At 41.9% G+C, this 17,190-nt stretch overlaps 1 protein-coding gene across 6 annotated transcripts in view; it reads left to right on the top strand.

Moving 5' to 3' along the window:
* The window catches only part of DGCR2 (DiGeorge syndrome critical region gene 2), a 345,968-nt gene that overhangs the window by 192,544 nt on the left and 136,234 nt on the right, over positions 1 to 17,190 (top strand). For all 6 annotated transcript variants that reach the window (XM_078667852.1, XM_078667849.1, XM_078667853.1 and 3 more), the window contains one exon: positions 9,432 to 9,608. In XM_078667852.1, coding sequence (XP_078523978.1) covers positions 9,432 to 9,608 — 177 coding nt within the window. The remainder of the gene's footprint in view (positions 1 to 9,431; positions 9,609 to 17,190) is intronic.

The following is a 17,190-nucleotide window of genomic DNA, read 5'->3' as shown; positions in this document are numbered from 1 at the left end:
TTCACCCAGTGTCTGTGATGCACTCAAAAAGCACTACAGGCTGCACTAGAACAGCTGGGTACAGAGTGATTAGGCCCAAAGTTAGCCTATGGGGCTGTTGGCTGCTTTTGAGCCAGACACAGGGTTGAGGGAGCCAAGTTCCTAGGGTTAAGCTCAGAGCAAAGGGGGAATGAGAGTTAGCACACCGGGCGCACCAACAGTGGCACAGGGGTGGCTGGGTGCAGGGTACTCATTTGGCATCGGGTGCCCTGTTTTCGATCATCGGAGTTGCGGGTTTGGGATTTTGGCTGCAGGCTCAGTCCAGGAAGTCTTCTGGGAGAAATCAACAGCTGGGCAGGTGAGTTGGAGGGCTCTGTGACGTAGATGCACCTCAGGTCCTCTTCTCCATGGTGCGGGCGGCTGGATGCAAATGTGCCTTTTGAGGTCATATTTCACCTTACCGGGCCACTTGCGGTGGGGGTCCTCTGTGCAGAGGCTGCAGGCGACGTCTGGGAGTCCTGGAGGGGTCAATCCCCAGTGGACCCGGACTCTGAAGCGCTTGGAGACCGGTGGGCCACTCTGACTCTGGCTGTAGGGCACGGTGCTTTGGTGGTTCTGGGCGTCTTGTTTCTTTGTCTTCAGCTGGCTTGGAGTCTTTTTTGGGAGCTTCTTTTAAACAGAGCTGCTGTTCACGGGAGATCCAGTCTTTGTTGAAGGCAGTTAGTTCTCCCAGGGATTCTGGAGGCCGCTGGCTGCAGGACAAGGTGACTTTTGGCACAGGATCTCTGGAAACTGCTGAGGCCAAGTCAGTTCTTCTCTGCAGTCTCCTCTGCTGTGTGTCTTCTTTCGTCCTCCTCCTTCGTAGGTTGCAGTAATCTGCCTTCTGGGCTGCCCCTCCATACTATATTTAGAGGGAGTTTTAGGGGCCTCGCAGTAGTAGCCAATGGGCTACTAACCTTGAGCTGACTACACCCTTGGTGTGCTCTCACCCCACATGGGGAAGTAGGCACAATCCTTTATCCTGATTGGAGATTGCCTGCCATCTGCAAGATGGCGGGCACTGAAGAGTGGGTTTCACCTTGCCTCCCCCGCCTGAGGGGTGGGATTGGCAGAGGTGGGCACACCTTCTGGGCTGCTTAAAATGTTCCCACCTTTCCTGCCGCCTAATAGGGGGCGAGACAGGAAGGGGGCCTGCTCCTGATAGCAGGAGAGCCTGGGGGTCTCGTTACAAAGGCAGCAAGGCCTTTATCTCCCCTGCCACAGATGGCTCTTCCTGACCTGGGGGAGGTGTTAACACCTGTGCCCAGGAAAGGCTTAGTTTCTGGACCCAGGGAGCAAAGGCTCCCACTCCAGGGGTCCAGAAACTTGTCGCGTGGTGGCAGGATGGTGTGTACCAGTTAAGGAACTCACCAGAGGCTGGTCGTTTTTCAGTGGGCATTTGTAAGATGCTTTCTGAGTGCATTTTTTATTAAATCCCACACTGGCATCAGTGTGGCTTTAATGTGCTGAGAAGTTTGATAGCAAACTACCCAGTTTTCAGTAAAGCTATTATGGTGCCGGGAAGTTGGTAATGACAAACTCCCAGACCATATACTCTTTTATGGCTTTACTGCACTTCAATGTCTAAGAATGGGCTTAGGCACTGTAGGGGTTCAGTGCTCATGCAACTGTACCCTCACCAGTGGTATAGTGCACCCAGCTAGATGGGTGTCTTACCTATACCTTAGGCAGTGGGTTGCAAGTGTGTGCCATGTAGACTCTACACTTTTCTCTGCACCAAAACACGCAGCCTGCAATAGCAGTGTGTCTGTGTCAAGATACAGGACCTCTAAAGGCACATCACGTCAAAGTGCATCAGAATGCTGGCAATAAATGGGGGGTGGTGGGGTTACTGCAACAGAAACCCACTTTCCTACATAGACCATCAAAGGAAGGTTAGTACAGATACGAACGGATAATATGACCGCAATATGGTGCTGCAATATGTGGGGTAGGGTCGTGGGTCCTGTGAGCGAATTAAATAAAAAATAGTTTATGACCATAATTTATTGAAAAAAATACTTATAAAACAGTGCGTCTCTAAAATTTATATAAAATCAATCATTAAAGGACAACTTAAAATATACGTTTTCATTTCCGCATGTTCATTAAATAACGATGTGCAGCCCAACACGTCTTAAAACACATTTATGCTCAAAGATTTTTGCTGTAGCACCATGCTTTAAAAACAACTACGGAAATAAAGTAAAAAATTATAGGCTAGTGCAATAAGAACTCTAGTGCAATACGAAATGTAGTATGTTTCCCCTCAAACAGAACACCAACAAAAACCCATATAAGGGGCATTTGATTTTGCAGCAATTGGATAAAAGTAATAAGGGTTGAGGACTATTCTAAATTTTAATATCTCATTTTGCGTACCAGGATATGGTAGATGTGCTATGTAAGGGAATTTACCATCTTTAATCAGGTATGCCTAAACGTACCATCTGACTGTTGTAAATGCAAATACATGCAATACCTGTTTTTATAGAGTCATTACTAATTATCTTTTTTAAATTATAATTTAAAAGTTTTAAATTCAGCTTTGGGACATTTAAAGGGGGCTGATAAGTTATTTCCTAGACATTATATTCTTCTCACAGCACACCTTTTGTTTCATAATTTTTGCTAATTGAAGTTCACGTTTTAATAATTCTTTGTAATAGAATATAGCTTTCGTATTATCCAAGGATATTAATAATTTATTCCAGTACCTCAGGAACTCCATTGCCTCCAGATTACGCCTAGTTATTGACTACAATTCTAACCTTGCTGCTTGCATCATTGCTGAATTTGGTATTGATATTCTTAATACTCCCAGGTTTTAAAGTCTAGATTTAGTATAGCTGTTACATATATCGCTTGTAGAAGAACCTTAGCCTTTTGTGTGGATGTAAGTGGGAGCAGTTGATGACCCAACATACACCACAAATTTATGTATCTCTTATACTATAGCTAGAGTTAAGGCTCGTACTTCACGTGTTTTTGCAGGGTGGTTCTTTTTTATTTTTTTCAAATTATTTATATGCTAATACTTAAATTTTAGATTCCCTCGAGACCATATAAAGTTACCACTTTTGTAACTGGAAACCAGGATTTTTATTTTATCCAAGTTCGTGGTTAGAAAAATTTTGTCAGCAAAACATTTGGTTTTCCTTTCAGACCAGTCTACATACTGTTAACTATAGCCAGGTTGTAGGCATACAATGAACACAAGATTGTAATAATACTTAATGAAGATCTGCCAGGAATAATGAAAATATGGTTAGGGCCAAAACACACACTCGGCACAGCCCATTATGTATTGGGATTTTCTATGATTAGCAACTCTCGTGAACATTTGATACTTCTGTCCAATTTTGTTACTGTGCATTTTTTCAAAATTCGATTTAGTTCCTTGGTACTTTGCGTCTCCATCCCGAAGTGGTGCAGATCATCTTAGACCATTATGAAAAACTCTGGTTGGATCTCTTTAGTACTGCAGAGAACACAGTGTTAGCAATTTTGTGCACGGGAATGCCGTCCAAGGCTTTAGTTGGGGGATGCATTTCAGCCAGACTTGTGTATGGCTTCCCAGTACTCCCTCTCCTTGGGAAAGACGAGGCCCAAATCCTCTCGATTGTTCCAGGCTGGGATAGGGAAGCTTTTGAGCCTGAGCATCTGCCCTCCAATAAGGCTTTCATTCGGAAGGACCTCCTGCCCCTGTTACAGGGCATGTCCTGTATCAGATTCTCCACAACCCACACCTCAATATGTGAAGATTGAGCTGCAACAATTAAATATGTGGACGTCATTAGACATACTTCGACTAAATAAGTCTACTCCAGGAAATGTTTTTGCCTTGTGTGATTCCTGAGAATAATGATCCCTTGCAGGTTAGACATTCTGAATTCCATTTGTTTTGACTTGTATTGGCCGAGTAGGGCCTTTCAGTTGCAACTGTAAAAGGTTACTTGTCAGCCTGCAGTGCTCGAAAAATCCAGCGAGCCAGATTTTATTAGGGCCAGCTATTTTTAGGTCCTACTCGCCAGAAAGACAAACTGACTTTTTTTAACCTCTGTCTCTGAAAGTAGAGCAAATGTGACAAGATAGCAAGATTTGAAGGCATCTTTATTGCTCACAAAGTGAATGAGCAATATAAATGCCTTTATATCTTAACTTGTCACATTTGCTCAGAGAGGTCAAGTGCATTACAGTTAAGTAGAATAGATTTTTCAAGTTACTAGATCTGCAGGTCTAGTAATAATTTTAGATTTTTTTTTTTTGCCCTGGCCTTGTTGGCTTTTCTGTGTTTGCCAGAACAACCGTCTGTTCAAAACACGGGTTGTGATGCATTTTGCACTGTTTCCTCCCCAAGCCATCTGTGATGCCTCAGTTGGAATCTCGTGCTGGGCTTGACCAATCCTATGCAGATTTGCTCTTTAAGGCTTTTGAGCTAAAACAGTGTTTCTCTTTGCCATGACATCTGTGTGCTGTATGAGCGAATTGCAGTTGCTGTTGGGCCTTCATCCCTTTTCCCAGATACATTTCTGCTGATAACCAAACAACCTTCCTAAAGTTCTGATACCCTTCTGTGTTAGCCTATCCAGTACATTGCTTTCTTGGCGCTGCCTCATCCCTTGAAAGAGGTGGCGAGGCTCCCTCGCCTTTGGGCTTTGAGTTTTTACTTCCATCTCATGAAATGCCATCGGTTGGATGATCAGCTGTTTATCGATTTTCAGTGTCAAAGGAGGGGAACGGTGAAAACAGGACCTCGTCAAGATAAATAGATCTCTGTATCATAATGTTTTTGATGACCATTGACATGGAGCACCAGTCCTTGGTTCCAAAGCCAACAGTAGAAAAAAAAATCTGAAAATTACTATTTTGTATTAGTTAATTGTATCAACATCCTAGAGGGTCATGAGCACTCCTTTCTAGTAGCTGCCCAAAAGAAAGATTTAAGTTTAATGTAAACATTAGTAGAGCCGTCAAGTAGATAGCAAACTAAGGCCTACCATGTTAATGTAAACATTTTATGTTGTAAACTCTTACATGTTAGTAAATATTTGCTTGCACTCTGTTATAATGAAGGAAAGTTCAAGATGTTACCTCTTTATTACTCTGCATGCATAGTCCTCCGGGATGCATGCTTTCTCATTACCCTTTTCAAGAAACACTACAAGTTTCTATGTTTTGACCACTTGGTTTTCAGGTGAACATTACCAGACAGCACATGCTGCCGGGTTGCAAAAATACTTTTTGTCAGCTTACCAAGTATTACAGTGGGCTTAAAGCCCACCTATTGGTTACCATTGGTTGACTTTGTTACTCATTTGCTTGCTTCTTGTTTGATTTGTCTATCGTGTGTGTTCCCCCCCCTGGAACATAGCCTGTTTACTTCTGTTCTTTAACTGCTTTCTATTAGGGAACTATTTTCTTTTCATTTTGCTTAAGCATTCCACAAGAGTTATCCCTGTTATGTTTTTCTCTGTAGTGCTCTTGTCCACCCTCTTTTTTCGCTTTTGCGCTACTATTTCTTGTTTATTCTTGCTTAAGCAATCGACTAGTGCATGTGTTTTCCAGCTATTTTTTATGTGTGCTTCTTTCCCTTACTCTGCTCATATCCGCAGACACAAAGAGGAGATGTGCACAGGGACAACATGAAGGAGTCACGCCTGGCTCCAAGTTTTAGGTTTTAATCCAGTAGTGCAGGCCTCAGTCATAAATATGCCCTTCACAGTTGAGCATGTGTTTGGCCTGGCAATTGATGAGGCGCTGTAACGGATAAAGAAAAACAATTAAACCTGCATAGGAAATTGTAGCCTATTTTTCTGTGGGGAGCCTTTTAAGAGACACTGCACCGACCAGAAGACCATCGGATAAGGGAGTTTTCCAGCCAAGCACATCCCAGTTGTCCTGCACTTAACCAGACTGCCCACATTGCGCAGAACCCTGTTACCCCACTACACCACACTCGCCCTTTTGGGGCCGAGTAGGTGGTAGAGAACAGACTCTGAAGAGCACAGGGTTTGCTGCAAAGTGATTCCTGTGAGCTACACCCCTCAACACATGACACCAGTGTGGGGGGGAGGAGAGGAGGGGGGCGGTGCAGGGTAGTGAATTCCCCCAAGAATGGGAGGTTACTGCCACATTCAAGGAGATAATGTACATTAAAAAACACTGATATTGCATCAAATTGCTCAAAAAACACCAACAGTGCCACCAAGTGGGGGATTATCTCTCCTGCATTAACAAGTGAAAGAACTTCTTTAAAAGCAAGCCACTGAAAAGGTCCCAAAAGAGAGCTCTAATTCAGGGTATATTCAGTGTACTTGTTATGTTATGTTAAGGGGGATTTATAAAGCGCGCAGCTACTCAAGAGTGTCCCTACGCAAACTGATGTAGGGCAAGGAAGAGAATGAAACTGCTGTCTACTGGACAAAGAGCCAGGTTTAAGAATGTTCCTGAACTGTCTTTCATCCTCCATACGTGTGAGTTCCAAAGGAAGGTTGTTCCAGCCCACTGGCCCCAACCGAGAGAAAGACCGCCTGCCAACTCTTACATGGCGGACTCTCGGAACAGAGGCCAAGAGATTGTTGAAGGAGCTCAGCTTTCTCAAAGGGCTGTAGAAGGAAATTCTAGAAAACCGTCTGGTACCGAGTGGTAAATCCATCTGTGCACAAGGAGAAAGGTCTTAAAAAGAATCTGCATGTGCACGGGTAGCCAGTGCAAATTCCGCAGATGAGGAGAAATGTGCTCCCTTCTAGGTAAACTTAGAACGAGCCTAGCAGCAGAATTCTGTACAGTTTAAAGTTTCCTCAACAAATATTGCGGGAAACCACCGTATAGGGCATTAGCATAGTCCAGCCTGGACATGACCAACTCCAAGATCACGGTGATCCGTATTGGGACCGACAAAAAGTGTAGTAATTTCTTGAGTATGCGTAGTATGCCAAAACATTTGACAACCACAGAATTAATGTGATTATGGAAGAACAATTTATTATCAAACTTCATACCCACGTTGACAGTTTACACATGCCTATTGGGTGGAGGTGCCCCCTCTGGCCAGTGCACTTCCAACTTGAGGTCAGAATTATTCACCAAACGGAGCACCTCCGTCTTCTCAGTATGACACTTCAGTTGAAAAAAGCTCATCCAATGGAAAATGGCCCAGATGCATGCTTTTATATCATCTTGTTCAACTTGCACCCCTTGTTTCAAATGTGAAAATAATCTGGCCACTTCTTAGTACCAAACCAGATCAGTCCTTACAACTAATATTAAACTTCAGACAAGTACGTCAAGACGCAGGTGTTCAAAGAGAGCACACTGCAAGACGTCATACTGCTTCTAATGAATGGGGATTGAATGACTACCATTGTTCTCAAGGATGCCTAGCTTCACATACTGATAAAGCACAAGACGCGCCTCGGGTTCAGTTCAGACACTGTACCGTTCAAGGTATTACCCTGTGGGGTAAAATGTGCTTCAAGGGTCTTCACAAAGTATCTGCCAGTAGTAGCTGCACATTTGAGAAGAATAAGAAAACACATGTGCTCCTATCTAGATGACTGGTTGGTATAAACAAACTTGCAATGCCAGAAGCACATTCAAATAGTAATGGTAAGTGTCCACAAGCTGGGGTTTACTGTAAATCTAGCAAAATCATCCTCTCTCCAGGAGCAAGAAAGTGTTCCTGGGTGCAGCACTAAATTCAAGAGACAAAGCGTTATTAGTTCCCAAGAGAGCTCTAGCATTGAGGGAGCAAACATGCCCCTACCAGAAGTGACAGTCTTGTACAGTAAGAACAATATTAAAATTGATGGACTGAATGGCTTCCTGTATACTACTTGTTCCGTACACCATATTACAAATGGCCGCAATTTAAGAATACAGAACAAATGGTCACAGGCTACTAGGAGTTGAATGAATCTAGTGGTTGTTACTCAGGGGGTACAGTAGTGGAGGGGTCTACTTGATACTCTTCCAGACAACTAAGCTATAATTGTATCTTCTATAGACTTGAAAATGTGTCCAAATGGCATTCTAGTGAGCTGATGCTCTGTCATTGCTGTCCAGTTAGAACTTTTATATTCTTGAGGAGTACACATTATCTCAGTTATTTATGCAAGGAGCATTGTGTGAGAAGAGCTGTTTGGATAGCTACAGTAACCCTACAGAGACCTGTTTGGTAGTTATGCATCCCTATAATCAAAATGATGGAATCGTGGGGGCTGAAGATAGTTTGATCTCCCTCCTGGTCAAACCGACATTTTTAGTAAGTGCAAAATGGGAGATACTGCTGTTGATGTCTTAGGCGACATCTCAACTTGTCTCATTTTCCTACATGACCGACACACTCTACAGTATTCAAGTCCAAAGCAGGTTAATATACTGTAAAGCCAAAGAAAATATTTCACTGGTGATTATCATCCTTCTCTCCAGGCAGGAGTGCCTACAGTCCTCCAGTATCCACAACTGTAAGTGATTGGGTTTGAAAGTTATAGCAATGATGGCTATTGGTTCTCCAGAATGCTGTGTGATGTACAATTTGGGGAAATGTTAAACATTTTCCTTTTCCAAATCTCCCCTTTCTGCTCCAACAGTGAACTAAAAAACCTGCCTTAGGTTAAAATCTTGAGTCACTGACATTGGTCCTCTGTAAAAAAAAAAAAAAACCTGGCAAATTGATTTTAAACCACAAGTCCTCTTCGTTGCCATTTCATCAATGACATATCTTAATCCTTTTAATTACATTCATTTGGATAAGCGTATGCAGGAACTATGTAGCCACTATTTCTGTACCCAGAAATAATCAAGAAAATCAATTCTGTATAAAGATGCACTGTGATTACTTTTATTACGTTTTTACTTTCCATACAAGGACAAGTTGTGAAAGGCAGAATCGTGTCAATCGTATTGGCATCCAAGATCCTTCAGATTGTTTCTACCTATGACTCAAAGCTTTTAATAGGCAAAACTATTTTTCTCGTGGTTTTTATTCTTAGGTTTTCGTCTCGGACTCTCCCAGACCCTCAGATAACCTGGCCTCTTATTTCACAGACTAGATTATTATTCTTATTGATCTTCTTGTTAATCTGCAGTTTGCACACCCATCAACGGGTATATCTCCTGTCAAAGTCGAAGAAATACTAGATACTCTGCTTGTTACAAAAGCTGTGGGAGATGACCTTCATTAAAGTGAAACGTTGTGGTTTTCTCCCAGACTGTTAGGATTCTCTGTACAACTCAGTCTTAAAGATTTGTTTAAGGGGCGTGCACTGTTTCTCCTCTCCCAGAAATTGATAACCTGTAGGCTAAATATATAAGATCCCCTGGTGAGTAACATTTCCTCTATTAATTAGTTTCCCTTGCATCTCTCCAATTTAATTTTCCAAATTACTTTTTTTTTCTTTTAACCTCAGGTTCTTCCGAAGTGTTCCTGCCTCCTGTGCCCATCTTTGCATCAGACCTGTCTGAAAGTGAGAACGTTCTGTGTGCCCAGCTCCTGTGTGTTCACTTTCCCACTCTGCGGCGTCATGGCTTCCACAGCTGGTATGCAGAAAACTGCTATGAAAAGTCTGCATTCCTCTGCAAGCGCAGTAAGTGTATACCTCCTTCAAGGCGTGATTTTCTGTTAAGATAATAAAGTGGACAGATGGCCTTCATTTTCTGTGAAAGGGTTCCTTCTTAGTACTGCCATAGTTTGAATTTATACCCTGGTTATGTAAAATCTAATCATTGAACAACAAAAATACACCTTAAAAAATGCTTATTGATTTCATTAAACAGTGCAGCTATGTGCACTTGTCCTTTAATGACCTAAGCAGGACATCGCATTAGTTGGTAAAAATTTGACTCCACAGACTTAATTGTGAAGGTGGAAGGTAGATGTAACTTTGATGAAAGTTCATCCAGATGTTCACCGGAGAATTCCTGTTCAGTTGAACAAATGCTTCAGGTGTATAACACAGCCCAGCCCTCCTGTTTTCCAGCTTTGTGAATGTAGCTGCCTCTTGTTGTTGCACAGTTCTTTCAGTCGAGTCATTTCTGACAAAGGAGCACCCATTCCGGTCACCTTCAAACATTTTTTAGTTCAACTCCACAAAGAAAATAAAAACTTTCCAATGACTATTTCATTTTCAACACCACAATGGCCTCAATAAATATCATCTTTTGTGGGGTCCCTTTATTATGTGCATTACTCTGTCTGAACTGATTTTACACCACCTCCTCTAGTTCTAAAGGTATGACAGTGTTAAATGGACCACTCTTAGACTAGAGGGTTTACAGGTCAGGAGTAGGGCTGGAATGTCCATCAATACATCAAACACTTCAACATGTGAATAAAGGACAACAATGTGTCTAAAATAAAATGACTGAAATAAAATGTAAGTGCCAGTGATGAGTTAGGTAAATCTGAATTCTGGATTGCTCACAAATCCATGCTCAGAAATCCTGTAACTTCTGCAGTCATCCGGTGGAACTTGCAGTCTCGCTGATTGTGCCATCTACCACTGGAGCGCACACTATGTATTTGAGTGCTTGTAAAAAAAATTGCGGACGACTCCTGATGAACAGTTGGCAAATAACATGACATTTATCTACATTTAAGGAATATAAACCATGCCTGACCTGCCAGAAGGGCACACTGTTATTGTCTACTGGTCGAAAAACTAGTTAGGTTAGAGTGGCACAAGAGAGATCTCCAGATCTAGCAACACCAGATCATCCCAGACCCTTGGACCCAAGAGCATGATATCAATATGTCCGACAACACTAACCTATGCCCTCATAACCAAGAGCACCAGGTTGATGTGCAGAGCCAACCCAAAACCTTCTACTTGGGTATAAGAGATCAATCTGTAAAAACCAAACCCGATACCCCAGGTTGCTCCCCCTCAAAATATAGCCATTGATTCACCGTCAACAGATCAGTGACCCAGAACCACTGATACTTTAGAATCGATTTTTTTCGGAACCTCACCTCTTAACATTCTTATATCAGGCAGCACCAAATCAGGCTAATGTCACTAACCTAGGACGCGGGATCCTGCAACACCAGGACAATGTACCCGAGCATGGCCAGCCAGAACCTCGCATCTATCCTATCAGTTTCCCTAACTGTGCAACTGTGTACCTACATCCACCCATACCGGGCCTGTCTGCTAAACCATGGCAGTCCAGCTCTTCATATGTAATTGATTGGCCATGCCACTCAAACCCAGAACCTTCGATTCACCCAGATCAGTCTGCCAGGCGCCACTAACCGCATATGCGCCACATCAGTATGCTTAAACATGCTACCGAGAACCACAGATTTCGGAAAAGAATTTGCTAAATGTCAACACAGAAGCTCTAGTTCAGCCTACTAAACCAAATTCAGATTGAGCGAACCTGGCTGGATAGAAATCTGTAAAAAATGCTCTTGCCTCTGGAAGGCCATGGACCAGAGATTTACCAATCCTACTAGGCCTCAGATATATATATATATGTATATATATATATATATATATATATATATATATATATATATATATATATAGCAACACCTTTTTTCACGGATTAGATAGTTCGATCACATCTCTTGTCCTTCTTTAGTGATGATGTTTCAGGGCTTGCATCCTTTTATGTAAAGTAACAAGCCCAGGCAAAATATAAAGAAAGGCAATGTGAGCAAAAGAGACAAACTATGCACTTAAGATAACAAAAATATTCAATTTAATAAATTCGATAAAAAAAGATAAAAGTACTTTGTCATGTGTTTACTTTAAAATACATAGATTTAAGAGATTCTTTAAATCAATAATCAGATACAGCTTAATAAACAGTATTGACGATAACCCAATTAATGTGGGGAAAAAGACGGCTTCTTCAAAGCGTTTCGACACAGTCGTGTCTTCGTCAGGAAAATACCATCTCTGATAGTGAATCTCACAATTAATTGATAGTTGGAGATAGGGGTGGTGAATGTTGATCATAAATCACGGTAAGGTGACCAGCCAAGATGTAGACGGCACCAATATAAAGACTGTGGTGTCCGAGAAACTGGAATGCTATATAAAGCTTTAACTACCTGTTTGAAGAGGAGGGTGCTGATTAAAAATAAGTATCAAGAGCTCTAGAGCGCTCTTATGGAGAGCGATGATAGTTCAAAGGTAAGTGTCACAGATAATAGGCACGATAGGCAGACGTTCGTATTGTGGCGCCGTTGTCTGCCCTGTACACGGTTCAATTGTGGGCCAACAAAGCGAGTAAATCTGCGAGCCGTGGTATTTAGCGCATGTATTTGAATGTTGCTCTATAAGTAGCAGCTGAGTGCTCTAGGTGTGGAGGCTCTTGTTCAATATGTGGGCTATAATGGTGCGCAGAATGGAATGCAATCCATGGAAAGCGGCGCGTTCTTTGGAGTATGTCGCTTTCAGTAGGGGCGATTCCAGATGAGCAGGCTCCCAATACTTGATACGGGACTGGAGAGGTCTCCTGTGTTCATCTGTCGTTTCCGAAACCGAAAAGGGCTTGCATCCTCCTCTCCCGCATCATAGGGGGGGGAGGCTCTAAGTGATTTCAATTCTAAGTTCTTTCTAAGATCCCTCAAATATCTAAACTTGTGGAAGTTGTGAATGAAGGGGCCTTCTGACATCACAACAGCAGCTTGATATAGAGAATATTATAGAACATTAGTGTTTGTCTAGTGTGAACTACCTACTGGGAGGATACTGGTCATTATATGCGAACAAAATGAAAAATCCCTGCCTTGAAATAGTCATTTTCTACAGCCCATCACTTCCCTAAGGGGAGGTTATCTTTGATCCAGTTCTCTTCCCCCGATCTTATTAAACCTATCAATCTTGGTACTAATTCTCTGCTCACAGTTGTTGTTTTTCAAGCTAATTGACTTACAGTGCTTACAGAGTATGCATGAACAATTCTTTTTCCCTAGAGTCCTGCTGCATTTTCCTCAAGCCAGCACAATTGTTTTTGCAATTAACCTGGGCTTGTCTAAAGCATTTTATTACTATTTGCTGGTCGCTCCTTGCTTGCAAATGTTGTCCTAGCAGTTGTCCATTCATTTATCAAGGGTATTTTAATATTTTTTTACCAATCTATTTCTATACTCTTGGTCACCTTTAGCGGCAAATTGAACAGAATCTGACTGTACTGGTTTGTATACAGTCAACCAGCCATCACTGTTTTTTATGGGTGTTGCAGATTTTTAATGTAGACAGAGCACAATGTCATATTCCTCCTACATCACAAGTTGGTAGTTACAATCCAGAGCCGGACAATTAAGGTTAAAGTGTTTTGTTTTGAAGATTTTAGCATTGTGGTGCTTTTATAGTATAACCTCTTTTCTTCATACTAGGTACATTTAGCCATTTGCTGTTACTATGAATGCCAAGGAGATGTCATTGCTTTAGTGCTTTTACCTGAAAAGCCACCATTTGTGAAGAAACGTGATATCTCACAGTAACATGCTTAATTTTGCTTTCTCCTTTTCACTGAATATGAAACAATTCAAGCTGAGATACTCCCCACTGAGTTTCTTGGGGGTGATGAAGATTTATTTCAACACACATTTTTTAAAGTTTATTTTAAGCTACTTTTCAGGTTCAAATTGGTTCTGCACTATAATGGAGAGATCGGTCTTGTGTTCGCTTTGACAGAGCTCAGATTTAATTTGATGGAGACTTGAATCTAATAAATAGATTGCTTCCGACCTCCAAGAGATTGAAATTTGCTACTATTCATTTCCTTGCAAGTCTTACCAAGGTGAGCTCGGACGAGCTGGACACCTTTTTTGTGCCACAAAACAGAGCATGTGTGAACAGAAAAGTGCTTCATTTGAAACTTACTTCCCATTGTGAGTAACTGTGTGAAACAGTTGACCATTAATCTTACATGAGCAGGCAATACAATAAGCTTGTTGCTCTTTGGGTGGAATACGCATCTTGATTACAGTGACAGTCAAAATAAATCAACACTCTGCCTATTAATGTATTTCAGACCTTATGTAAAGCTGAACTGCTTTAAAGCAGTTCGTGCCAAGGCACCTCGGGTTAATTGTGCACTATACAAATCTAAATAACACGACATTCCATTTTTCTGACACGTGTCCACAGTAAAAAGACATAAAAAGGAAAATAAAGCTCTCTGTCAGTCACCCTTGGCAAATTCACCCCTTGACACGCACTATGAATACAGGAACCAGATCTTTTACAAGCCACAAGCAAAAAATATTTGTCCTTTGTTTACAGTTGGAACTTTCCTTGAAGCTATTGCACAGTCACTTCATTAGAATTCACTTAATTAATTTCTATGCACACGCCACTCATTATCTGGCTTTGGAAATGCTCACATTTTGAACATAATCAGAATTCTTGAGCAGCTTGTTTTACTTTGGGAGCTTGCAAATAAAATTGCATGCTTTGCCTATGCTTGGCTTTGGAGACAGAGCATGTGACAGTACTGCAGCTTTAGGCAGTAGTAGTCTCTGGGAAAGTGTTTGGCCCTGCTTTGCTGTTAAACTTGTGGGCCTGTTACTCCCTTAAGATCTTCATAACATTCTGCTGCTGTTGGTCTGGCTGTTCACATTTATAATGGTGGTGGGTCCTTTGCTTCTTGCCTTTGCCAAACTTTGATCCCTTAACATAAGGCGTAGACAGTCGTTAACCTCTGTCTAAATGTAACTTTTTAATGCAGTATTGTGGGTGTGTTCCTCACTCAGCTGGTGCTGCTTATTACACTTGTCCACAGATATATACATAACAAGGCGTAATTGTGTGTACCTTTCTTTCTCTTTAGCATTGCTTAGGTAGTTTGATTTTGTAATGTGAGTTCTTTCCGGCGGTCAAAGTATTATTTATCTTACTATGGCACAGTAGCATTTTGTGTAACTTTATTTACACAGTATTATAGGTCACTAAACAGCAAATTCCATGTACATCTAGGTTTTCATTATGTTTTACCACTTTCCTTGCAAAATATGAAAAAAAAATTGCATAGCATTGTAAAGAAAGACTATCTGTTTACACGGTTATGAACATATGAAGGCATGGAAAATTGTTAAACCTCTAAAGGTCCTAAAGGAACGCCTATTTCCAGACTTGAGAAATATTAAATTATGGAAAGAATCCTACTTTTGGCACCACCTGGAAAGGGCTTTCGGCCGTTAACTCCTTATTGTCTGTGCAGAAGGTCCATATACTAGGTTCACTAATATAAGTGCTAATGAAGACACCTTACTGTTTGGTGGTGGTCAGGTGGATAATTTAATATTGTGTGCAGACTGTCTTCTGATGAGGTTTGTAAAAGAAGCACACATACCAGACTGCTGTGGAATGTAGTTGAATATTAGTATTAAAAGGCTGCTATTTTCTGGTAGATTGTAGTTTCCTCCAGGTGCATATTTATGTGGGTATTTGTTAATGCTGTGGTTTGAATTTCTAATCCTCAGTTTAGATAGATGCTTATAACTGCAAACACCTCACCTCTAGAATATCCCTAGGCGCAAGACTAGATCCAGAGATTTTCCTTCTCAGTGCTCCAGCGTGCTGGTGGCAGGTGGCTCAGCAATGACTTCACATGGCTGGACTTGAGTTGCATATAAGCGCTATCCCTGTGCGTTGAAGTGAGTTTTTCTTTCTGCACCTTTCGAAAAGGATCGTGAGCTCCACTCCCAAATTTGTCCTCTTCTGATTTTTTTTAAAATTATCGGTGCCAGTATTTTAGTGAACTATATGCCCACCAAAAATGACAGGTTTTCAAGCCATGCCAAGATTGCAGGAAGATCTCAGACACAGATCTGCACCAGGTGTATCTTGTGCTTTTGCTTTCAACACTTATCCAAGACTTGCGACAAGTGTGCCCTCATGCACCCAAAGTTGCCTGAATCTGGGAGGGGAATACTACGTCACTGAACAGAAGGGGTTGAAGCTGCAGCATAGGCTTCATTTCTACTCCCAAGTTGCTGGCTCGGTCTATTTCCCACTCACTACACTGTTCCCACATTAGATCTGCTTCACACTCCTTAATCATTGGGTAAGTCAAAATCGATGCCCAAGTGCAAACATAAGACAAAGTGAAACTTGACTCCATCCTGTTACTTTATCTCTTGAGAAGGTGCCACGAATTCATTCTAAAGAGCGCACTCATTTGGAGTCTCAACAAAACCAACAGATTCTGCAATGAGTTTCCCTGGCCTTTGACGACTCTGCAGCAGATGGTGGCTTTCAAGGATGCCATTGTGCAGATATTAGATGTGATTCCTGCTCACTCTGGTATGTCTTTGGGCCGCATGGAGCCACAGGGATCTCCAGTTTGAATCTCACAGGTCCACCCCCAACTCAGTCTGCCCACCCCAGAACCGCATTAGACCTATGCTACACTGTGGCACCATGGGCCATCTGGTTCTGACCGCACCAGCACGGATTCCACAGCACTTGTAAAAGAACTAATGCCGATGTCTGTGCCTCCTATATTGATGTTGCGTTGTTACATTTATAAAGTGCAGCCGCTTGCAGTCCAGCCTGACTTTAATTTGAGACTTCTACCTCAATGCCTCTTCCAGCAAAAGACTACATTTTCTTTTTTGGGGTCTGATTCTGACTCATTACATAGATGATGCTTTTTATCTAAGCTTCCAAAATGCCAGTAGCTTGATAAATCCCCTGAAACTGACCCTGTACTCACTGCATACCAATGCCAACATCGTTTGCGATGGTGGTGCGGAGAGCAGCTGTGAGACTAGAACTGCAACTGCTCACAATGTGGTGAAAACAAATGTTCTGACTGGAATACTGCAACCAGAGCCCTCTTCGTTGGAGCCATTGCTGCCATTAATGAAGCCCTGGCAGATTTTCTTTTGGCAACATACCAGCCGGTCAGTCAGCCTGTGGCTTAGGTAGCCACTCGAGCTTTGGTTAGGTGCTGTAGGCCTACCATCAATGATCTGGACTTTCTCACTGAAAACCCTACACCAGAGAGCCTGATTGTACAGGCTTCAACAAGTAAAGCCAACTTAATTATTTTTCCTGAAAATCTACCAGTTAGGGAATCCAAGAGGATTTATGCTTTCAGGAAACACATTGTTTAATCAGCTATCCTCCCTATCAGATCCATCCACTCAGTTTGCTTGTTGGACAGAAACATGCAGGTATTATGGGACCTGGCCATGTAGATCTT

The sequence above is a fragment of the Lissotriton helveticus genome, chromosome 11, assembly GCF_964261635.1.
Source record: "Lissotriton helveticus chromosome 11, aLisHel1.1, whole genome shotgun sequence".
Lineage (NCBI taxonomy): Eukaryota > Metazoa > Chordata > Amphibia > Caudata > Salamandridae > Lissotriton > Lissotriton helveticus.
This window is presented reverse-complemented; position numbering and strand designations above follow the sequence as displayed.